This window comes from Mesocricetus auratus, unplaced genomic scaffold, assembly GCF_017639785.1.
Source record: "Mesocricetus auratus isolate SY011 unplaced genomic scaffold, BCM_Maur_2.0 Super-Scaffold_100014, whole genome shotgun sequence".
In the NCBI taxonomy this organism is placed as follows: Eukaryota; Metazoa; Chordata; class Mammalia; order Rodentia; family Cricetidae; genus Mesocricetus; species Mesocricetus auratus.
Genome location: NW_024429197.1, coordinates 34,179,088 through 34,204,248, shown reverse-complemented (window position 1 = coordinate 34,204,248; position 25,161 = coordinate 34,179,088). Strand labels below are relative to the sequence as shown.

General features: G+C 41.9%; 1 protein-coding gene and 1 long non-coding RNA gene across 2 annotated transcripts in view; one reads left to right on the top strand and one right to left on the bottom strand.

Moving 5' to 3' along the window:
• LOC110341257 overlaps nucleotides 1–25,161 on the top strand; it is a 62,650-nt gene that overhangs the window by 16,536 nt on the left and 20,953 nt on the right. Inside the window, exon 2 of the long non-coding RNA XR_002383144.2 lies at nucleotides 5,017–5,153. This is a non-coding gene — a long non-coding RNA (uncharacterized LOC110341257). The remainder of the gene's footprint in view (nucleotides 1–5,016; nucleotides 5,154–25,161) is intronic.
• The window catches only part of C8a (complement C8 alpha chain), a 61,304-nt gene that overhangs the window by 28,281 nt on the left and 7,862 nt on the right, over nucleotides 1–25,161 (bottom strand). Inside the window, exons 2-7 of the mRNA XM_005072184.4 lie at nucleotides 17,212–17,305; nucleotides 13,744–13,888; nucleotides 12,140–12,287; nucleotides 5,747–5,936; nucleotides 3,728–3,928; nucleotides 2,844–3,084 (exon numbers count right to left, since the gene is read on the bottom strand). Coding sequence (XP_005072241.1) covers nucleotides 2,844–3,084; nucleotides 3,728–3,928; nucleotides 5,747–5,936; nucleotides 12,140–12,287; nucleotides 13,744–13,888; nucleotides 17,212–17,305 — 1,019 coding nt within the window. The remainder of the gene's footprint in view (nucleotides 1–2,843; nucleotides 3,085–3,727; nucleotides 3,929–5,746; nucleotides 5,937–12,139; nucleotides 12,288–13,743; nucleotides 13,889–17,211; nucleotides 17,306–25,161) is intronic.

Here is a 25,161-nt window from a genome sequence, read left to right as displayed (position 1 = left end):
ACAAAGGAGTCCCCAGCGCAAACCAGTATGTTTACTGAAATCCTCCCATACCGAGGTCAGTCATGTGAGACATGAGTGTGGACCACCTAGGATGTCTAATAGAAACTGTACTTAGAGAGTATAAATTAAAGTCATAGAGATCAAGAAGGTGGAAAGGACAGGGACAAAGAAAAGTAGAAATAGAAAAAAAGACATATACCTAGAAAGAAAGGGAATGGGGGAAGGGACAACACAGCAGACCAGCCAGACATCAGATAGGGGAAAGGGTGTGCACGCTGCTGTTTGTCAAAGGGAAAGAAGGTAGAGATGTTTTTGTTCTTTGTAGGTTAATATGTAAATGACATTCTGATTTATTAGCGGTCTCCAGCAGATGAGGTGATGATTAGCACATTTCCATATTTATAGAAAAGCAACACTAACTTTTTGGATTTATAGAAAATCAGCCCTTCACAAATAGCAAATTGTGCTATTATCGACATATGGTTTTCTATAAACAGAGCTGAGGTAATTATCCCGGGACAATTTGTTGGTGGGCTCCTTTTGAATATTAACCACTTTGGAAGCCCATTTCTGCCCTACATTATTTTAAAGAGGAGGGGGCACCAGATACCCCAGGCAACTCATTAGTAATCCGACACTAAAGATAGGAGCCCAAACCACAAGAGAAACACCACAGGTCCAAGGCTCTGAGGTCAGATCCCTGAAGGCTTGAACAAAGTAAGTCATCTCCCAGATGAGCCTCAGTGTTTTTGTGTCTAACATTTGTACAACACTGTCCTCTTAAGTGTTGTCACAGAATTAAGTGAGAATATAGAAGTTACAACAGGGGTTTATTAAGTGCTCAATAATGATTATTTTCCTTCCTCCCTTGCTCTTTTTTTAATGACTTGGGGGAAAAAACTCATTTGAGTAGATTTCAAAGCTCTTTTTACAATGACCTTATGTTATTTAATTTCTATTTTAATATGACAGTATACATATATAAACATCTTTACCTAACTGGAAAATGTTTTCCAAAGCAATGGCCTACCTATCTTTGGTACTTAAAATCTACTAGGCTGTTTTATTTTCCATCCTTAGTCAATGACGCTTTTCAAAAATGTTGTAATCCATGCATTGATTTGGAGACCTATCACTGCGTTGCAACCCACATCTTGCAAAATGGCTAGGGGGTACCATTGTATCCCATGCACAAATACAGTAAATGTTCAGAAACATGCCTTGCATTGTTATAAGAAAAACAAAGAGTACATGCATAGAACAACAAATTTCTAAATGAGCTAGCCAAGAGTCTGAGTTAAAACTTCCTGTCTTGCTTTGCACATTCACTTAGTCTTGGGCCTGTGCTGAGCAGAAGAGACAGAAAAGCATGCGATGTGGTACTTGCTTTCAATGATGTTGCTATCTAATAGGGAAGACGTACTAATAGTCAGAAAGTTATTTCAATGCTGCAGTGTGTGTCATCCTTATGAGTAGGTTCAGGAGGAGGAGCGGACAACCCAACATCTTAAAACTGGGCATTTGAATTTGTTTTTGCAATAGGGATGGATCTTTCCATCTGTGATCACTCCTGGCCTAGGTCAGGGGTTCTCTCTAGAAAGTACCAGAATCATGTGGGGAGCATGTGAAAACAGAATTCTGGGTGTACACTCCAGTAGAGTTTCCTTCAGTTAGGTTTTGGGGTGAGGGCTCAAGAATCCACCTTTCTGATGAGTTATTGGATGGTGCGATGTAGCTGGTTTGGATCTTACACTGAGAACTTCTGTTGTATGGTTTTAAAGAGTTCATGAAGACTGTTGATGCTATACAAAGGGAATTAAACATCATCTTTCATCTTTCAGGTGTTAAATAAGGACTAAAGTCATTGGATCTGTGAAGTGTTTATCTGTCAGGTGACAACTGCTGGGAAGAGTTTAGATGAGCCAGGCCTGACCCTGGAAACCCTCTAGAAACTGGTGTTATAAGTAAAAGATAAAAGTCCAGCCTACCATAAAAGGCTGAAGATGGAGTGAGAAGGTGGAAGAGAGAAGGACTGAGAAGGAGGAATTATGAATTGTTTTCACTGAACAATTACAAAGAAGTTTATCAAAAACTCTATAGTCAGAATAAGTTAGTACATTTTAACTAGCAAAACTCTCAAAATCCTTTACTTATGAAAGGGTAATGGTGAGGTTATAGGAAGAACATAGTTTAGGTGACCAAGGCTGTCTTGAGTTCAAACCTTCCCTGTGGTATTTATTAGCAGTCATTCTAATAACTCTCTCCTCCCCATGAATGAGAACACACAGCTTCAGAGTCAGAATCAGGAGAGACACCGTAAACTGTGCTATAGTGGTTTGTTTTAACTGCCAACCTGACACAGTCTAGAATTACTGATGAAGTCTCAATAAGAATTTGTCTAAGCCAGGAGTCGGTGATGTACACCTTTAATCCCACCACTTGGGAGGCAAAGTCAGGAATATCTCTGTCTAGATCAAGTTATCCTGTGGTTATATCTGTAAAGAATTACCTTGATTATATTAACTGAGGAGGAAAGCCATACTCACTGTGGGTGGCACCATTCCCTGGGCCAAATCTGGAAGTGGATCTAAGTGTATATAATCATAAACACACATGCATTCATTTTTTTCTGCTTCACTATGGGTGCACTTTGACCAATCATCTCAAGTTCCAGCCACAGTCGTTCTCTACAATTAGACTGTACCCTAGAACTGTGAGATAAATCATTTCTCACCTAAGTTGCTCCTAATAGGGTACTGCATCCCAACAACAACAAATGAAACGAAGATACACACCCCACTGTGTGTGCTGCTCACCGTGCCTGGAACTCTGGATCCACTTACCATCAACCTCCATTTTCTTTTTGTCGAGCACCAGTATATATTCATAAATACCACCCATGGTTCCAGAGGTAATGTAGTGGGTGCCGTAGTCATTGATGAACTTGGCATACATCCCATAGTTGAACTGCTCTGGGAGCTCCATTAGTGACTGCAGCATTCCTTCATCCAGCACAATATTGCTCCTCCTCATCTTAAAATGTGCAGTCTGTACCTTTGTAGACACTCTCATGAAGCTGAATCTCTTTCAGCAGCATCCAAATGAGGCCAAATAACAACAAAAGCATGGGAGATGAATACAAGAGGTCGGCATTATTAGCTGAAGAAAACACAGCCATCAACACATGTAATACAATATTGTCAGACCTGACAAGCACATACTAGATACCAATATATGAAAGACTTCCCCCATGCATTCCCCTCTGTTCTTTGCACCACAGGTCATGTTCACAGCAACTCCTATATCAGTTAAGTACTGAGGGGCAAATGTCTGGTAGATAGATGAGCATACAAACCTTCTTATCTACTTGAAAAACTACATCTTGTTTTTAGAAACCTTGTATGTCAAATTTAGAGGGCCAGGCTGGTTTTCTTTAATCCAACTAGTCTGTGTTTTCCTATATGTTCTAGGTAACCATGCAAAGACTGGGGGAAGAGCAGAATGATAGGCATTCTAGTCTTATAGTGAAGCTCTATTCCATTTGTGATGATGAGTCTGTGTGCAGAGGCATAATAAAAAACAAACATGATCACCACTGATCAGACATTTCCAATTACACAAGCAAATTAAGGTTCAATTACTACTGTACTTTTTAATGCAATTAACATAATACGTGTTCTGTGTAGATTATGGAATACTTTGAAACACAGACTTTATGTTTCAATACCTTCTCATTATACTTGCTTAACTCCTTCATGAATGAAGATTTGTCGAACCAGGATACACTCCCCATCAGTGTTATAGGAATTTTTGCTGGGCCTATGCCAAAGGTTATGCCATCTGACTGTGACTTGTCATTTTTTATTTTAGAAAAGAGCTCATTGGCATCGTCATATAACTCTGAGGATATTAAAGTATCTGCCAGGGCCTAAAAAGAGAAAACTAGATGTTAGCGCTGTGCCTGACTCTCAGCTTATATGTGCCGTCAGAATCTCTGCTTTGCTAGCTCTCTGAAGTGCCAGATTGACGTGTCTGCTTTCAGAAGCTAAGCCACGCATCAGATTGAGGCTCACTAAAATAGAGAAAACCCAGCAATGTTTCTTGGTGTCAAGTGGAATTTCTGAGATGTTTATTTACATTGCATATGCACTTGCTTGTTCCTGCATGCCGATAATTATGTCAAAATGTTAATTATATTCAAAGCATAGATTTTCTTGAGCGTGAGGGGTTGCTCATCCTTTATGAATGCAGGCTGCTTGCTTGTACTGCGGAGGGTAGCTGAAAGCCATGTCTGGGCATTGATCTGGGTGCAAAGGGGTCAAGAAGGCCAGGAGGATAATGATAATCCCAATAAGTGGGATTCAGTGCAACCCACAAAGGTTCAGCTGTTTCTTTCCCTGCACTCAACAAGATTGTATTTACCAGATGACTTAAGCGAGGTCAGTGTCTTATCCTATATTTGAGCAATAGTACACCTTTCAGAGCTTGTGACCCTGAGAGCATGTGCTGCAATGGTACCTTCATCAGAGTGAGTCCTTGAGCATTTGTTATGTTCAGACACATACATTAGCCATAAAGATTTTAGAACCCTGTGACCATCTCTAGACTATCTCATTTTGCCTGACACACAGACCCTAGACCTTCCTTGTAGTTAGGGAAATGGATTTTCAGCAGCCTATTATCCAGTAGAACTAACCACAGAACCGGGGAAGTAAGTCTTAAAAAACAGACCCTGCATGGTTGCCAGTGCTTCCTATCAATACCTTCTCTTAAGTGGCTTGGGAGTGGGGAGGATGTGTCTAGATAATTGTTCATTCCATCTGCTTCTGTAGATGTGTGCATATCTAATGTTATATGAATCTATATATATAGCATATATGCCCACTCTCCTAAGTGATGTATAACCTGGTCTTAGTTTGGACAGATCTGATGAGAATCTTGTCTCTGCCAACTATTGCATTACAGCTCTGGGACTGACACTATATTCCTTTGTATTTTCTTTCTAATATCTGGCAGGGATACTGACACCTGGATCTCAGATTACTGCTAAGTGGCAGTAAGGGTAAGTGGCAGAACTTACATGGAAGATCTGGCCACACACAGCAAACTTTTGGTGAACTTGACAGTATGGACAACCCCTTACCAGGCTGAAGGTAAGGAAATGAGTGGCCTTGAGCTGGCTCTGAATCTTACTGTGAGCCTTGTGATGCTCTGAGTGATCTGGAAACCACGAAGGCTTAACATGGAGTCACATAGACCACCAGTAGTTTGTGAGCCCTTTTGAAAAGAACATTTTTTAAAAAGCAAAGTCACATTAAGAAATAATATGAAAATGACAGCTATAAGTTACCCTTGGTGAAGCGTGAGGAGTAGGGGTCAGAACTCCACCCATCTGTGTCCTACTCCCATCTTCCAGATTGAGAGAGTGTCCCAGGGAGAAATGGCAGATTAGTTGTTCACAGTCTTTTGTAGTTAGAGTTTAACAGAGTCCATTATGGAATAGGGCTGGAGAAGAAGGCCCAGATCTGCTTCACTGGTTTGGGAATGGAGCCCAGATTGAGCAGGTGGGTGCTATGTTCACATTTTGGCTCTTCTACGCTCGTCACTGAGCATATTATGTGCAGCGGATATGAAGGAGTCTTCAGTCACCAGCAAGTCTCATGAAAATAAAAGCCTCCAGAGTAAACAATCTCCCCTGAGGGGTTGTTCCCTCCATCCCACCCCATGCCATCTCCATCAGACTTACTTCAAAGTGGTACGTAAGGAAGTTGTAGGGTTTCCGAAAATATTTCTCATCATCCCCGTAGTAGAGGCGCTCACAGGTTGGGTCATACTGGAGCTTCCTCCACTCACTGTTGTACACAGTCTCACACTGGCCGTCATAATACTTGGCATCATACACACTCTGGGCTTCTTCTTGAGTCAGGATATTGTACCTAAGTGGAAAAAACAAACAGCTTCCTGGAAAAATCTTTGCAAAGAAAATGTAACATGCAATCCTCTAGAATGGATTGTAGCTGGTGCTTAAGGGCTGGTCTCACCGGATGTGTTTGGTGAGCCCTGGGGTTCCTTCAAGTACCTTGGGGCACAGAGGGAGAGCTGGCAATACTGAGAGACTGGATGGACTGGGCCCGGGCCCCGGGTAGCCTCTAACCAGAGCATCTGGACCAGTGTCCTAAGGAGGCAGTTCTGATTAGCTGCTGAGGTAGGGGAGAACATGCGCAGTTATTAAGAATTCAAGCACAGAAGCCAGTGAAATTCGTGCCACTGATAGCTGTGGGGACTCAGGCAAAATTGTCTTATCTCTCTGCCTCACTATAGTCACTTGTTAAAAGCAGTTAGTAATAGTACCAGCCTCCTGGAGTTAGATATACATTAATACATACTAAAGGCACCATAGACGGGCTTGGCATATGTTATACTGAATAGATTCAGTTGGTTTGAACAAGAATGACCCCCACAGGCTCTTGTATTTGAACGCTTGGTCCCCAGGAAATATTAAGAGGTGTGACCCTGTTAGAGGAGGTGTGTTGCTGAAGATGGGATGTGAGGTTTCAGAAGCTCACATCATTTCCTGCTAGCTCTCTTTCTCCTGCTTGAGGGTGAGACGTAAGCTCAGCTACCACTCCAGCACCATGCCTGCCTGCCTGCCGCTATGTTCCCTGCCATGAGTGGTAGTGACTCTAACTCTCTGGAACCATGAGCCCCAAATTAAATACTTTAGTTTTTGGGGGGGTTTTGTTTGTTTGTTTGTTTGTTTGTTTTGGTTTTTCGAGACAGGGTTTCTCTGTATTGTTTTGGAGGCTGTCCTGGAACTTGCTCTGTAGACCAGTCTGGCCTCGAACTCACAGAGATCCTCCTGCCTCTGCCTCCAGAGTGCTGGGATTAAAGGTGTGTGCCACCAATGCCCAGCTAAATACTTTGTTTTATAAGTTGCCTTGGTCATGGAAAGGCAACTGTGATACATACCTCTATTGCTGGTCTTAGTATTATTTCAGAAAGGGCTCTGATACTAAAAAGTGAATTTGAATAATCATAAATGTGTAAGACTCTAATCCTCATAAAATCCATTGTCTTGGAGTCAGCCTAGGATGACAAATGTGTACAGGGGAATATCAGGAAGAACTATGAGTAATTTCCAGCTCTGCCACTTCCTATAACTGTGACTTTGTCACCATAGCATAGACATTAGAAATGACTCAAAGTTCTGAGACTGGACATGAAAGTCTCTTATGCAACAAATAATGAAAATGTTGCTCCTTTCTGCCTCCCAAACTCTCATGTAGCCTTTGAGACTCAACTCAAATTTGCTTCCTCTATATGGCCTTCTTTGAATGCTCAGATAGTCAGGTCCACCCTGCCAGACCCCTGGGTTTCTGGCAGCCAGTACTTACCTTTTATATGGTACTCCCACGACTGTTTATGTCCTCTGGGACAGGCACAGAAAAGGAACAAAAGATAAAGTGTGACTATAACCTATCTCAAAGAATATATGACTAACTACAGAGCACCCGACATAGCTTAGAGGTTCAATGTATGTGCATGTCCATCTCCACCTCTTCCTTATTAGTAGAAGTGATGTAATACTAGCTATGATTGGTCGAATGCATACTACGCCAGACTATCAACACACATTAACTTTAGACCTCATGACAACTTTGCAAATGCAGAAATTGAAGCTCAAAAAACAAAAAAGAAACACTATACCTAGTCACAATGGATTTTGTTTTCCCCAAGCTGTTTTTGACACAAAGAGTACATGTTCCCTGTCTTTATCTCCACCCTCCAGTTTCTATCTGCCTACCCACTAAGAATGTTTCTGTCTGAAATTTAGAAGTGCAGCCTCTGAAACATGCCAAACCAAAACCAAGAGCACAGTGGTCCTCAAAAATAACCATTAAGCCTGCAGCATCTGGGAAAGCCACAGTGGAAGTGAAAACAATACTACTCTGCTAGGAATCTACAGGTGTGTGCAAAGGATACACAGCACTGTTTGGGAGAGGGAGGATGGGAGTTAGGATCTGGATGCGAAAAGATCTCTGTGCAATCATGTTTGAACGTTTAGTCCCCAGCTGAAGGAGCTGTTTTGAGAGGCTGTGAAACCTTTTGTGTGGGGGCCTCACTGGGTGAAGTGTGTCTTGGGGTATAGACTTTTAGGTTTGTAGTCCCTCCTTCGAGTTTCCTAATCCACCAAGAGGTGAGCAAGCAGCCTCATGGCTTTGCCATCACATTTATAAGACACTCCCATTGTCATGCCTTCCCCGATAATGGACTGTGTCCTCAAACCATGAGCCAAAATTAATGGTTCCTCTCCTACGTTGTTTCCTGAGGTTGCAAATATGAGAAAAGTAACTAGCACAATGAGAAGACATCTAGTTGGCTTTCAGAGAGAGATAGTCAAATGAAATATTCTATAGTTACATTACAAAAGAGTCAGCAGCTGGACATTGGTGGCACATGCCTTTAATCCCAGCACTTGGGAGGCAGAGACAGGTGGATCTCTGTGAGTTTGAGGCCAGCCTGATCTACCGAGTGAGTTCTAGGACAGGCTCCAAAAGGACTGAGAGACCCTGTCTCGAAAAAAAAAAGAGTCAGCAAACATATTTTATAAAGGTTCAAAGGTTCAGAGAGTAAATATGTTGGGCTTCAAAGGATGTAGGCTTTAACTGCTGCTACTTAACTCTTCCATTTTAAGGCAAAAACTGTGTTCTAATAAAACTTTATTTATAAAGACAAGAGGATTTTGTCTTCACACTATTGTTAACCATTGTCACAGGACACCATGTTTTTTTCTTTAAAACGAGATAGGGAACATGTGTTTTAAGAGGAACGCATCAAATGGTATTTGTAACAACAACAAAAGAATTGAAATTTGTTTCTTATTTTTGAAAGAGAAAGAACATAAAGATGAATAGGGAACAAAGTTAGAGCATCTTGGATGAGTCAGGAGAGGGGGATAGAAACATGATCAAAATTGTTGTATGGAAAACATTTTTTTTAACTAAAACCAAAAAGTGTGTAACAGATGTATGCCACAATGATATTTATATAAGTACTTCCTGCATTTTTTTAAGATGCTCATAGTGAAGGTTTGTTTCCCAGATCTATTTTTAAATCTAATCTGGAAGTGGCTGAACCATGTCTTAACAAGGTCAACTCTAGGGAGGGAAGGGACAGGGGGCCACTGGGTGAGGTACCAGCATGTAAGTAGAGCACATGATGACACAGTTTTGCCTCAAATATACACTGTATATTTAACAAGAAATAAAACTTTGAAGCTAAAAAATGCTTAAATTAGGATTAAAATACCAAGAAAAGTTTCTAACACTTTGAAAAGTACAGCATTATGTCAAAATATCAACTGCTTGGTGGAGAGAGCACTGTGTCACTGTTTACTGTTTTCTGGTTTCAGTGTGAGAGAAACACACTGTTCAGGATGTGTGTCAGAACTGCTCCTGGTCCAGTTGCAGGAGAGCAGGGTGGGAGTCTGCAACATTTTTGTCAGTTGGAGAGGATTCTTTTTCCGTTCAACACTTCAGCATTCCATTCTCTGTGCACCACAGCTACTTTCTAAATCAACAAGAATCCCCTTTGATTGTGCTGTATGCTCATAGGTTAGTGTTCTAAGTACCAGAATCTCAAAATGTGTTGTTAATTGGGGACAGACCCACTAAAGAAGTAGTTAAGTGGGACTAGAGAGGTGGCTCAGTGGTTAAGAGCACTGGCTTCTCTTCCAGAGGACCCAGGTTCAGTTCCCACATTGGCAGATCACAACTGTCTAACTCCAGTTCCAGGGGATCTGACCCCATTGCACACATATACATGCAGGCCAAGCACCAAAGCACATGAAATAAAAATGAATAAAGCTTAAAAACTTTAAAAGGGAAGTAATTAAGTTCAAATAAAGGCGCTATGCTACAGCTAAGTCTTGTCCCAGAGAACAAGGTTAAAATGTTAAAGTTAGGACATGGACATATATAAGACTCTGTGAAAACCCAGGAAGATGACAGCCACCTGTGAGCCCAGGAGAAAGCCCTGAGAAGAAACTAGGCCTGCTGACAACTTATTCTCAGCATCTAGTTTCCAAAACCATGACATTTGTTGTTCCAGCTACCCAGTTTAGGGCACTTTGTTATGGCCATCCTAATAAAAAAGGTCCAGTTGGTTTCAAGAAAAGCACACTGCTTGGTGCTGCATTGTGAATCTACATGCATGTACAGGATCCAAACCATTTGGTGATCGAGCTGTGATCTCAGAACAACTAAGTGTTATGGATGAGAGCTACCTGACAGAGAGCTCAGTGTCCCCGGGTAGGCTGTAATCTGATTGGGTCACTTGTGACAATTACTACCTCACACATGTCTTTCTCTGAAAAGAGGCAGCTGCTCACATTATGTGCTTCAGTGGAGTCTAGAGTCAGTGAGAAGGGAAGTTATGACATACTCTGACAGAGTTGAGGACATGGAGAGCATGAATCATAAGCGATTTCTGCCCTCAAGGAGTTGAGACTCCAGGTAGAGGACAAGGTCAAAGGCAGAGACAGAATAGAAGGAAACTGACAACACTGGATGATTGCCATGAGATAACCCTGGTATTGGGACACAGGGAGTTCTGTGCCTCGACAGGTAGACACCCTAATAGTTGTCTTCGTCCCTGATGGTTGCATGTTGGCATAGCAGGATAGGATGCTCTGTGAACTGTAGGAGGGGCTAAGGCAATCCAGGCATAGTCAAGAGCAGGTGAGGGACACTATCTAGATTTCCTAAAAGTCATACTGAGCAGTCACATTAATAGTATACTTGGGTGCCTTAAAAATATCAGATTGGTGCCTTACACATCAGAACTCATTTTTTTCTTTAGTTCTATATGCAAAATCAAATTTTTCTTGAGGTTGGTTTCCAGTGAGAGTTGTTTTGTTTTATTGTTGTTTTTTTGTTTGTGTTTTCATACAGACAGCTGCTCTTTTCATGTCCTCATGTATATTCTTGTCTATACAGTTGTGGAAATAGATTGCAGATCTCTTCCTTTTTTTCTGTAGATGCCAATCCTTTTGGATTAGGACTTCATCCTTCTGACCTCACTCAACCTTAATTACCCACTCAAATCCCTGTCTACAAATACGATCACATAGGTGCTCAGGGTTCTGACATAATTGGAGAGAGACTTCTTGTCCATAATACTAGACAAGAAGTCATTCAGGTCAGGGCATTGAAAAAGATACTGCAGAAAGAAGAAATAAAATTGATCCGTGCTCATAAGGACTGAGTGTGTGGCGTTCAGGGAGTTGTGCCTGGACACAGGTGTATGTTGAAGAGAAATGAAACTTGAAGCTGATTTCAGCTCAACATAAAAGCTATGGTCTGAGAGGCGAATCAAACAACGACAAGGTTGAGGTTCAAGCTTCAGTACCACCACGAAGCCTGTTTTCTTTGCGCTGTATCACACTGTTAGCTTGTCAGAGTGCAGTGAGCAAGGCTGCTGGAAATGTCAGGTCCAGCTGGAGAGAGCTGCCTTTGAGGACATCTGGGAATGTTTCATGGAAGATAGTGGCCTTAGAGATGAAAGAAATTTGGGCTGAGAGGAGAGGGACAGTAAAGAGGGGAGAAGGACCCTCAGGTTGAAAAAGAGGGACAGAGTGGGTGACGTCATATTACCAGAACCATGCAAGCTACCCTAGGAGACAAAAGTTCCTTGTAGCTACAGGTGCCCTGCTGTGGAGTAATCCTTCTGTACACTGTGGAAACGTGTTGCTCTCCTTGTTAATAAAGAACTGATTGGCCAAGAGCTAGGCAGGCTTTTCAGGATAGAGGGAATACTGGGAAGAAATAGGGTGGAGTCTGAGGAATCACAAGCCAGATAAGGAAGAAGAAACATGGGAAGTTCATAGATGAGGTAAACAAGTCCTGGGGCAGCACATGATTAACAGAAACGGGTTAATTTAAGTTATAAGAGCTGGCTGGAGACAAGTCTAAGCTACCGGCTGAGCATTTATAATATTGGTTTATGTGTCATTATTTGGGGAGTGACTAGAGGGACAAAGAAACTCCGCCTACAGGTCCCTTCAGAGGAACCTTCAGAATATCCATAATGACAAAGGAATCATTTGCCGTGCTTGAACAACCACAAGATGTCCACTTACCCTAGGGCTGCCCTTTCTGATCCTGGGATTGGTTCATACTGATGGCAGTCATCCTCAGCGGCCATGGCATCCTCACAGTTGTCCTCATCAGAGCCATCGAGGCAGTCATTGTCTCCATTACATACCAGGTGGCGTTTCAGGCAGCGACCTAAGGGAGACAAGGCTGAGAGTGCTTCTGAGGCCGTCATCACAGGCTTCCCTACTTTTGCCCCCCAACTTTCCCTATTCTGTCTGTTTGCACCACCTCTTCCATCATTGCTAGCTGTCTAGCCCTGTGTTGTGTCCCTAAGCTCTGGCCAACCCATCTCTCCCTCTCAAATCCAGCCTCTACATCAAACCCTCCAATCATCCTCTAAAATGCCAGTCTGCTCATGCCACTCTCCTGCTCTATATCTGCCAAGGGTTCCTGTGGAGGTTTGAAAGAAAATGGCTCACAAGGAGTGGCACTAATAAGAGGTGTGGCCTTGCTGGAATAGGTGTGGCCTTGTTGGAGGAAATGTGTCACTGGGCATGGCATTTGAGGTCTCAGAAGCTCAAGACAGGCCTAGTGGTTCACTGTCTCTTCCTGTAGATACAGAGTACAACTCTTAGCTCCTTCTCCAGCACGGTTTCTGTCTGTATGCTACCATGCTTCCCGTCATGATGATAATGGACTAAATCTCTGAACTGTAGGCCAGGACCCAATTAAATGATTTCCTTTATAAGAGTTGCCATGATCATGGTGTCTCTTCACAGTGATAGAAAGTCCTCACCCTTCCAAATGCCACAACCTGAACCCTGGTTGCTACCCTATTCCAGGTTACCTTAAGGGTCCATCATCCAACCTTGTCTCTTTCTAAAGCCCTCAGGCTATAAAGATTCGGGGACAATTGTAAGTCCCTGAATTCTCATGTTTTTTCACATGCCTTCTTCTGGAAGTTTCAACTGTTGTTGTTTTTTTTTTTTCAAACCTCAACTCAAATACCATTTTAAGGACTTCCCTGAGTCCCCCAAAGCTCATTTGGGTGTCCCTGCTAAAGAATTGCACACAGCCCAAGACTAGCCCATGGAACTATAATTGACCTCTTGTAGGTCTCTTCTCCAAACAGATTAGGACTGCTTCAAGGTCAGGGACATTGTTTTTAATTTGCATATTAACAGCAGGAAGTGCACTGCCTAGACCTTAATATGTACCTAGTAATTGTTTATTTAATAAATGTTATCTTTCAACTACAAGTTGCACTTTCTCTAAATATATATATGGACTGGCTAAAAAGTTAAGAATGCTCTTGCATAGGTTCTGCATTTCAGTTCTGAGCATCCATACCAGGTGGTGGCTCATATCACATAGGCTGTAATTCCAACTCCAGAGGATCTGGTGCCCTCTTCTGTCCTATATGGGCATCTGCACTCACACATGCACATACTGCCCTTCTTTATACATATAATTTTAAAAATAAAATAAGTACTTTAAAAAAAATTGCATGGGTTACTAGTTGGCTTAAAATACAGATCTCTGGGCCCTTTCCCAAACCTCCAACAGTTAGGAGGCTGCACTTTAACCAACTTACTTTGCACGCTATGTTTGACAAGCCCAGCTGTTGTTGTATTGGCATGCTACTCACCTGTCTCTCCACACTGGAAATCCTGTCCACACTGTGCTTGCCTCACACAAGGTGTGGGGCTGTTACAGCTAGTCTCATCCCAGATGTCACCACTGCAGATGGTTCCCCCAAACTTGCTTGGCTGCAAGAGGCTCCGGTGCCGGTACTAAATCAGATTGTGAACCAGATATAGTCTTGTCAATCAATCATCTAAGATCTATGCAGGCAGGTCTCAGTTCAACATAAGGAATAGCTGTTTCATGATTGAAAGCTGCCTTCAGGGCTGTCTTATAAGGGGATAAATGATCATGCACTGTGGTGTTCAGACAGGTGGCACAGTTATCAGCTGGAATTCTGAATACAGATGTGAAATATCAAAGGAAAGGCTGGGACAGATGTTCTATGAAGGCTTTCTTACTGCTTAGGGAAGATCCCTGTTCCCATATTCAACCAGCTACAAAGGTTTATCTTTCAAATTCCATGGCTTCCCTCCCCTGGAAAGCTTTCCCTGTCTCCATCATGTACTCTACAATTCCTCCTCCTTCCTTAGCACTTGGCAAATAAGGCAGTGACAAAGAATCTGCCTATTTGTCTACTTGTCAACCATCTCTGTGAGAAAATCACAGGTTGAGATGCCACAGTGAAGGGACATGAAGGAAGGACAGCCTTAGCCACTTTCATATACTCAGACTTGAACTCTGGTCAGGTACACTTTTAGAGGCCATTGCCACTGTGCCTTTGCAGGGTTTGTTTGTTTGTTTGTCTTTTTCATGAAATTCTAGAGCCTCAGGATTGGTGTGTATTTTAATTCTTCCTGTCTTTTTATCAATAAGCATTTACTCATATACAGTCAAGGCTGGATTCAGAAAATTGATCAAGGGTTAGTTATTGGTGTAGAAATAGGAGGCCAAGAACTAGGATATCAAGAGAACTGTGGGGTGTCATGGCTGGCTTCTAGGTTAGCACTCAGTTGAGATACAATATATAACAATACAAAACACACTGCCTGGAAAGCATCCTGGAGTGATGGGCAATGAAACTTTTAGTCCTGTATCTTCTGCCTTTGACCTTGACTCAGTCAAAAGTCCTTCCCCCAAGAATGTTAACAAGTAAAGAAGCAATGATTTGATCATCTGTGAGTTGCTTCTTTAATCTGTGAGTCCCAGGTACTTTTGCCCAGATTTAAGTCTCCATCCCTTTCACTTGCCTGGGAGAACTGAACTAGACAATGTATTTATGTAAAGCATGACTGTGGTGCCTGGGACATGGAAAGCCTTGATAAATGGTGACTATTAGCACCATCACCGTCCTTCCTGTAGCGCCTGTACTTGGAACAATGCTGTAAGCCTTCAAGTTCATTTCTCTCCGTTGAATTTACCAGGTTGCTTTCAAATAATGGAGGCAGTGGGTTGTTGGAAGGCAAGTGTCAATACTCCCTAAGGGACTTCTCTGTGCTGTTGCCTGTAGCTTGTGTCATTAAAGCATAATTTCCTTTTCTGTGTAGTAGATAATGTTTCTTTCCAGAAATGCACATCTTTGTTTGGGTGACTTTAAGAAGAAGAAACATATTAATAAATAAAATAAAGGTGGCACTTTACTTAAATAATTAATGGCATTTAATATATTAAGGATTTCTTCATAGACACATATATCTTCCTAAGTATTTAAGGAAGTAATTCAATTCTGATATAAGCCCTGTGTAATCTGGTACCTAAACAAAAACATATGAGAAAAATGCAGGTTTAGGATATTCAATAGGTTGAGTGATGATCACCAAAAAGTATAACTCAAAATCTGTAAAAAGTTTTAATTTGCAAAACAGTTTGCTTAAAATATTAGCAGTTTTGAGATGTGATTATTTGGGGTTTTCTGAGTAGCCCAAAGTATTACCATACTATCTTGAAAGAAGGGTGTACAGGAGGATTGCAGGCAGACACATGGGGGAGAAGACACAAAAGGAAAGGAAGCAATGTGTCTGGAGAGACAGAGGGAGAGATGCAGCCATAGGTCAAGGGCTATTGGCAACCAGCAGCAGTGGATGGGGCAAGGCACACATTCTCCCTTGGGGTCTCCAAAAGGAGGAAGGCACTGCTCACCTCTATTGCCTTCCTCTGGCCTCCAGGACCCCGAGGGGACAAATGTCTGCTGTGGAAAGCTAGTGTGTTTGTAGAAATAGGCTACTGTGTTTGTAGAAATGTATTATTGTTGACTTGGGAGATTAATATATATCAAGATGAAGTGAGCCAACTTGCAGGGGCTGGATTTAAATAGGTGAGGTCTGAGGGTCTTATTTGTTTGAGCTAGGAAAGGCAGAATGCTGAATTTTAGAGCTTGAAATTCAATAATTCAGGTCCAAATTGTGTTTCCACTACTTCTTAGCTCTTTGATTTTTTTAAACAACTCACAACACAGTGCATCTCAGCTTGTCAAGTGAGTTTCGAGACAGGGTGAGCACCAATGGGCCCCACACAAGCTCTGCTGTCAGAAGATCAGGGCTCAATTCAAGATCATGGAGGAAGCAGAGTGGGGTACAGACTATGATTATAAAAATCCAGGACGTTTGTCAACACCTGTTATGCCATGTGCCTCTGTCCATGTCACTCGTCGAGCGCTCAGTAACTCCACACTGTAGGCACTGTGCTACTACCGCAGTGAGGTGCAGAAAGGGTAAAGAAAAATAAGTCCAAAGGAATAAAGCAGGTAGGAGGCAGCATCAGACCTACACTGTAGAACTGCAGAGTAAACACTTGAGCTCGACAGTATTGCCCTGACACACAATATTCAGTCAGTGGTGTTTGAAGCAAAAAGGCTGGGGATGGTGTAGCCCGCCGGGATATATCCCATACAAAGGCAAGCATTGCTTGAAGAGATTCGTGAACAATATACAACACGGTACATGTTAGACTGCTTTTTGTCAACTTGAGCCAGTGGCTTCTAAGTAAATGAGAATTTTATGCTGTCCTTTCATATGAGACTGGATTTAGGAACCGCCTTGGAGCACTCAAAACTATCTAAACAGGCACCATGAACATAATTATGTGTTGGATATGCTGAGCTTTTTAACCATGGGAATATCCTTTGTGGCATTGCTGGACTTCTGTTGGGCGCAGGCAGCAGCTCAGAGACAATTTGCCTTTTAGTACTACGCCATCTAGCAGTCCTTCCATATTACCTTCATTAGAGGGCAAAATGTTGGCCAGGACTCAGAGCGTCCATAGAGTTTCAACGTGTCTGTGACCTGGTGGCTATTTTCCTGTGACATAACCAGACACTTTCAGCAGCCTTGCTCCATGATGTGTTATTAAAAAAAAAAAAACAAGAGAGGCAGACACAAGCATCACCACCCAGGTTCTGAATGTTTCTAAATGCCTATGTCCAGATCCAGTTTCATTCTAGAACCTAGACATATAGTCCCAGCTGCTTATTTCCATTGGTACCTAATGCACAAACCAGATGCTCAATACCCCAAAATCCACCTAGATGGCTTACCTTTTTGTTCTGACATGGAAAACAATCTGTCCATTCTGACCAGTTGCTCAACTGACAGGCAACTGCTTCAGGGGTTGCAGCTCGACTAACTCGCCTGAAAGAAGAAACCCCTGTATCAATTTTAAGACTCAAAACTATGTGTGTACACTTTCCTACTAGTGGAAGTGTGTTTTGTAAGACATGAAGAAAAAGTATTTATTATGTTCCTATGAGAGGCTAACTATTGGTACTGAGGCAGGCAATTTACAAGGATGGTTATCCCGGAATAGCTGGACACACCCCTTTCTCAGCAAACAGTTGGTCCCTCTGCCCTAGCAATTCCCCTTTTGTGGTTGGTTTGTGTTCAGACATATTCTAGTACTAGAAATGAGCCAAACTGGTTTTAGTTGCAGACACAGCCAGGCAAACTGTGCTCTCAGAATGAATTTTTATGGGGTTATGCATGACTGGGTATGCATGATTAAAATTATGGGATGAAAAACCCATGTCTGCACAGAAGTCCTAAATTTCCACCTGTCAATAAACACTTATGAGAACAAAGACCACCAACCCTGCCTCTAGCAAACTGCCCTCCTGGACTCATAAAAGGAAGTCATGAGACATAATGTGGGGCTCTTGTGCAATCACACCAAACCTGCTGCTCTCATGAAGGGTGAGGAACTGCACTGTGGTTATAGATAAAAGTCCTTGATACATTGCTAGTTGTGTGCACGTCAGTTCTTTGAACAAGATACCAAGAACCTGAGACACAGCCCAGTCCAGGCACCAAGCACCAATAACACTATTCCTATACATCATAATCATTGTCAGATAGCACAAATGATTACCATTTTAGAGATATGAGTTCACTGGTGATGTATTTTTTTTCATGAGCCAAAGAAGCAGAAATTTTGGTGGCTAGACACAATTGAGGCCAGGGTCTGGCTTCCAAGATTTCATATTTTGGCTGTGAGCCTAGTCTTTAATGGCTGAGCCATCTCTCTAGGTCTGGCCTCAAGGAGGTGTTGGACATCTCTAAGCTGTTTTCTCATTGGTAAAACAATTGTTGACAAACAGCACTATCAAACAACATTACTGAAAGCACATACAAATACTTATAAAATGTTTACTAAAAATTGTCCTTAAGTGTGGTGTACTGAGATATTCCATAGACCATATCATTTAGTCTTTGTAACCATCCTAGGAGGTAAATATCATGTCTCTATTTTATTTCACTAGAGATAGATCCTATTGTTATACCTTAATCTTGAACTTCTCAGCCTCCCAAACTATAAAAACAATAACATTTGCCATTTAAGGCATCAGGCCTGGCTGAGAATGTGGTTTGGTGGCAGATGTACAAGAGCTGCCAATCATGTACAAGGGTTCAATGTTGAGCAGTCAGAAAAAGCCACCAGCCACAGGAATTTGTGACAGATGGCTATACCAAGTAAAGTGGCTACTTTAGTTTACAACTCATGGGACTGCGCTTCCTCTGGTCAACCATTACTCTGGCATGCTGCATGTTCTTGGGCCTTCTTCCCATTTTCCATTGGAATGATTTCAAAACATCTAGTCTAGAATTAGGGTTTAATAAGTTGAATAACTTTTTCTGCTTTTAGGACTTTCTATATAACTTTCGTTTTATCCCTTTGACTTGGTGATAGTGCCGCCTTGATTGATGCTAAGACCACAGCAGTTCCACCACCAATATCCACCCACAGTGCAAATATAACACAGTGAGAATGGGAAACCATGCCATAGCATCACCAGGAAAATAGTTTTAGACATAATTGGGCCTGTGAATTCAAAACAAAATTTCTAATAACAGAGATAACACTTATAATTTTTATTGTGTTTATAGTTGCCCTGTGGGTCTATATGCCACACTTAGAGAAATGGAGCCTCAAAAGATGTTTTAAAATGGGTTGAGAAAGAAATCAGAGAAACATCACTCTTTACAATGGCCACAAACAACATAAAATACCTTGGGAGAACCCCAACCAAACAAGTGAAAGACCTGTGTGACAAGAACTTTGAGATTTTAAAGAAAGAAATTAAAGAAGATACCAGAAAATGAAAAGGTCACCCATCCTCTTGGATAGGTAGAATCAATGTAGTAAAAATGGCAATTTTGCAAAAAGCAATCTACAGATTCAATGCAATCCCCATCAAAATCCCAGCACAATTCTTCACAGACCTTGAAAGAACAATAATCAACTTTATGTGGAAAAACAAAAGACCCATGATAACCAAAACCAACCTGTGCAATAAAGGAACATCTGGAAGCATCATCATCCCTCTTAAAGCTCTATTATAGCGCTATAGTCCTGAAAACAGCTTGGTATTGGCACAAAAATAGACAGGTAGACCAATGGAATCAAATTGAAAACCCTGATATGGACCCACACACGTAGAAACATGCGGTTTTTGACAAAGAAGCTAAAAATATACAATGAAAAGAAGGAAGTATCTTCAACAAATGGTGGTGGTATAGCTGGTGTGTAGAAGACTACAGACAGATCCATATTTATCACCATGCACAAAACTTAAGTCCAAATGGATCAAAGACCTCAACATAAATCCATCCAGACTGAACCTCTTAGGAGAATAAGTAGGTGGTACCCTTGAACGAATTGGTACAAGAGATCTCTTCCTGAACATAACACTGTAGCAGACACTGAGATTGACAATTAATAAGTGGGACATCCTGAAATTGAGAAGTTTATATAAGGCAAAGAACAAAGTCAACAAGACAAAAACATAGCCCACAAAATGGGAAAAGATATTCACCAACCCCACATGTGACTGAGGGCTGATTTCCAAAATATACAAAGAACTTAAGAAACTAGTCACAGAAACACCAAATAATCCAATTAAAAAGTTGGGTACAGAACTAAATAGAGAATTCTCAATTGAAGAATCTAAAATGGCTGAAAGACATAAGAAAGTGCTCAACATCCTTAGCTATCAAGGAAATGCAAATCAAAACAACTCTGAGATACCATCTTGTTCCTGTCAGAATGGCTAAAATCAAAAACACCAATGACAGTTTATGCTGGACAGGATGTGGACAAAGGGGAACACTCCTCCACTGCTGGTGGGAGTGTCAACTCATACAGCCACTTTGGAAATCAGTTTGGCAGTTCCTCATGAAAATGGGAATCAGTCTACCACAAGACCCAGCAATTCCACTGTTAGGCATATACCCAAAAGATGCACATTCATACAACAATGACATCTGTTCAACCATGTTTATAGCAGCATTATTTGTAATATCCAGAACCTGGAAGCAGCCTAGATGCCCCTCAACTGAAGAATGGATAGAGAAAATGTGGTACATTTACACAATAGAATACTACTCAGTGGGAAAAAACCCAATGGAATCTTGAAATTCACAGGCAAATGGATGGAACTAGAAGAAATCCTGAGTGAGGTAACCCAGTCACAAAAAGACAAACATGGTATGTACTCATTTATATATGGATTTTAGACATAGAGCAAAGGATTACCAGCCTACAATACACAATGCCAGAGAAGTTAGGAAACAAGGGGGGCCCTAAGAGAGGCATACATGATCCCTTGGAGAAGGAGAAAGGGACAAGATATCCTGAGCTAATTGGGAGCATGAGGGGAATGGAGATGGAGTTAGAAGAAAGAGAAGGGGAAAAGAGGATGGGAGAGGAGGACATGAGGGAGCAGGAAGATCTAGGTATGAAGAATAGAGGAGACCAAGAAAAGAGATAACCATAATAAAGGAAGCCATTATAGGCTTAAGGAGAAATATAGCACTAGGGAAATGTCCACAAATCTACAAGGATGACCCTAACTAACAATCTAAGCAATAGTGGAGAGGCTACCTTAAATGCCCTTCTCTGATAACGACTTTGATGACTACCTTATGTACCATCCTAGAGCCTTCATCTAGTAGCTGATAGAAGCAGAAGCAGACACCCACAGCTAAACACTGAGCTGAACTCCTGGAATCCAGTTGCAGAGAGGGAGGAATGATGAGCAAAGGGGCCAAGACCAGGCAGGAGAAACCCACAGAAGCAGGTGACCTGAACAAGGGGAAGCTCATGGACCCCAGACTGATAGCTGGGAAACTAGCATAAGACTGTTCTAGACCCCCTGCACGTGGATGTCAGTTTGGAGGTCTGGTTAATCTATGGGACCTCTGGTAGTGGATCAGTATTTATCCCTAGTACACGAATGGACTTTTGGAGCCCACTCCACATAGAGGGTTACTCTCTCAGCCTAGACACATAGGGGAGGGTCTAGGCCCTGCTCCAAATGATATGACAGACTTTGCAGATCCCCCCATTGAAGGTCTCACCCTCCCTAGGGAGCAGAAAGTGGATGGGATAGGGGGTTGGTGGGGGACAGGGGAGGAGAGGAGGAGGAGGGAACTGGGATTGACATGTAAAACAAGCTTGTTTCTAATTTAAATTTAAAGAAGGAGGAAGAAAAAGATGTTTAGCATTAACCCAACCAGCCAGTAAAAAAAATGTTAGTGGCCTGCTGGCTAGCAAATTCCTTTCCTGCTCACAAATTCTTTTCCATTTCGTTTCTGACCATGGCCCTGAGATTCACTCCTATAAAGAACTACAGAACTCCTGTCTCTTGTTCTTTTCCTTCCTCTCTTAGGATCATTTCTTTCCTCCCTGGTCACATTCTGAACCTTCTAGCCTGTAGCAGAGGCATTCCTCTGAGTGGTCCCTTCACTCCTACTCTGAGCCCCACTGCCCAGGCCCTGCCCAGACACAGCTTAGAGTTAATGGTTCCCAAGGGTCTTTATTTTTTAACCTCACTAGGTTTTCCATTATCTTGACAACAAAGCTTATTCCCTATCAGTAAGACCTCTATTATCTTCCCTCTTTGTTTTTTTGTTTGTTTTAGGGTTTTGGTTTGGGTTTTTTTTTCTTTTTTGTTTTTTTGTGAGAGGGTTTCTCTGTGGCTTTGAAGGCTGTCCTGGGACTAACTCTTGTAGACCAGGCTGGTCTCGAACTCACAGAGATCTGCCTGCCTCTGCCTCCCGGGTACTGGGGTTAAAGGTGTGTGCCACCACCGCCTGGCTTCCCTCTTCTTTATAATCAGATTTATCCCATGGAGTTCACTCTGAACACTTACCTAGGTATGTTTCCCCAATCACACCTACTCATAGAACACAGTTGCTGTCCACCTGCTCAGCTCCTCGTTGTTTTTCAGCATCCTCACAGCTTTCAGTTCCCGAAGGAACAGCTTTCTGACAACCATACAATTTTGCTGATTTCCTACATATCTTCTCTACATTTTATTTTTTCAAAAATATCAAACTCTTCTTTTTTCTCTCTCTCTTATCTATTTCATTTATTTATTTATTTATTTATTTATTTATTTATTCTTCTCTCATGCAATACATCCCAACTGTACCCTGTCTCCCTCCCTTCACTCCTCCCAACGCCCCCTCACCTCCCCTGCATAACAAGATACAATAAGACTAAGCACAAACCTTCATATCAAGGTTCGACTAGGAACTCAGTAGGAGGAAATAGGTCCCAAGAGCAGACAAAAGAGCCAGAGATACACTCACTTCCATTGTTGGAAGTCCAATAAAAACCCCAAGCTAAAGAACCACAGCATGTACGCAGAGGGCCTGGTGCAGACCCCGGCAGGCACTGTAGTTGCTTCTTCAGTCTCTGTGAGCCCCTGCGAGCCCTGTTTACTTGATTCTGTGGGCCTTGTTCTGATGTTCTCTACCCCTCTGGCTCCTACAATCCTACTACTCTTCTGCAGAGTCCCAAGCTCCATCTACTGTTTGACTGTGGGTCCCATAAGCTCTTGGAGGAAACCTCTCTGATGACAGTTGGGCTAGGCACCAATCTATGTATATAGCAACATATCATTAGCAATCTTTTCATTGACTTTTTTTGTTTTGGTTAGTCATGGTTGGTTCTACCCTAGGTCCCTGAACCATCCAGCTTCAAGATCTTAGCCATCCAGGTAGTACTGGGCCTGGCCTCCCTCTTGTGATGTGGGCCTCAGGTTAGACCAGTCATTGGCAGGGCACTCCTACAAGCTCTGAGCCTAGTGCATCTTACTGACAGAGCAGTTTGTGAGTCACAGATTTTGTGGATGGGTTGGTGTCCCGGTCCCACCACTGGGAGAGATGACTTGGGCTGGAGAGGTTGCTCAGCCACCAAGGCTAGGCTCACAACCAAAAATATAAGACTTAAATTTAATTTATATGTGCAATCCTTCCCTTTCAAGTGATGTTTGCAAACTTTAGGCTCAGTTGGTTATTGAACTCAGCTCATATCAGATCATAGCATCCGAACTGGGGAACAAGGCAGGAGGTGTGTAGGCATTACTGAGCCATTTCTCAGCCCTCAGCTCTCCAGATTCCTCAAAGTCCACTAACCTCAACACTGAATTAGCAAGCTTGCAATATTGGTGAAATTCCTCTCTCCACCAAAGCCTAAACCCTTGGAATTCAGGTCCTGTCTCTACTGCTAGTAAATCCTACCATCTGTCATGAGAAGATATTCATGGAAGATATTCAGAAAGTACTGAAATGGACCAAAACAGAAAGAGAAGGAAGAAGAGGGAGGAGGAAGGAGAGAGGGAGGGGAATACAGAGCAGGGAAGAGAGGAAAGTTAAAAACAAAGCCAATTTCTGAGAAAAGTGACATTTTAAAGAGATTTGTTTGAACCTGATTCCTAGTTAGAACTAAATTAAATAATCTTGACATCTAGAAATGCTGAGAGCTCAAAGTATGAGCCACAAGTCTTTTTTCTGATATACAATCCTAAAATTAAAAAAAAAAAGTGTTTTGGAGAAACATGGAGAGAATTTACAAGCCAAAGATTTGGAGACTGAAAAGGGCTTGCATTAGCCCTGCACTTCACTATAGAACTGTCAAGATAATGTCATTGTAGGTCCACAGCCTGTGCTGTGATGTCACAATGGAAAAAAACAAACAGCAAAGCCCGGCAGCTGAAAGCAGAAACCCAGACAGCAACGTTACACCATTGCAGCTTCCCAAGCTCATGACATGATGTCTAGACAGAGGCACACAATGATGCTATCACGGAGGCCAGACACCAGAACTGCCATTAAATCACCTCCAGCCAACATGACCAATATTCTCTCATCATTTTAATGAATTTTTAAATGTAGTTCATTTTTGATGATTATACAAGTAATGCACTCACATTAAAGAAAGTATAGCAATGACTATAAAAAAATTATCTCAAATCTTACCATTATTAATATTTTATTATTATTCCCATTCTATTTTCATAATGTAGTTGAGGGCATACTGAGTATCATGTTGTATATCTTGATTTTTTTCCACTTAATACAGAAGAGATATAAACTATGTATGATGGCTGTGTATTGCTTCACTATTCCATAATAAACAGATATATGAGCACCAAGTTTTTCTGTAGAATGGAGTGGGTTATTTTAGTACACACATTTCCAAATAGCTTTCCCAAGGAGTTGAATCCATTCTTAAATGATGGAATGCTTGTGGTTTGATTGGTTTACACTTTCGAGTTTTCCTAGAGTAGAGACTGAGTCTCTAGCAAAGCAGTGTTGAGATGATGGCATCTATATGAGGTAGGATCTACTATAAAGTATTACATCATCGAACACTATCCTTAGGAAGGATTTAATGTGGGTCTCTCAGTGGTTAGTCCTGTGAAAGTGGATTGTTATACAAGGAGTAGCCTAGCCATCCGTTCTCTGGCCTCTCGCTTTCTGCTTCACTACATGCTTCCTTCTACAATATGTTTCTACCGTGATGCCATCTGCCATGTTGTGACTGATCCAGAGGCCATCACCAGAGCCAAGAAATGCCAGCAGTGTACACTTAAGCTTCCAGAACTATGGGTGAGATAAACCTCTTCATTAAGTGCCCAGACACAAGTATTTGGCTACAGCAGTGCAAAGTAAATCAGTGACACTTAAGGAGGTACTAATAATTC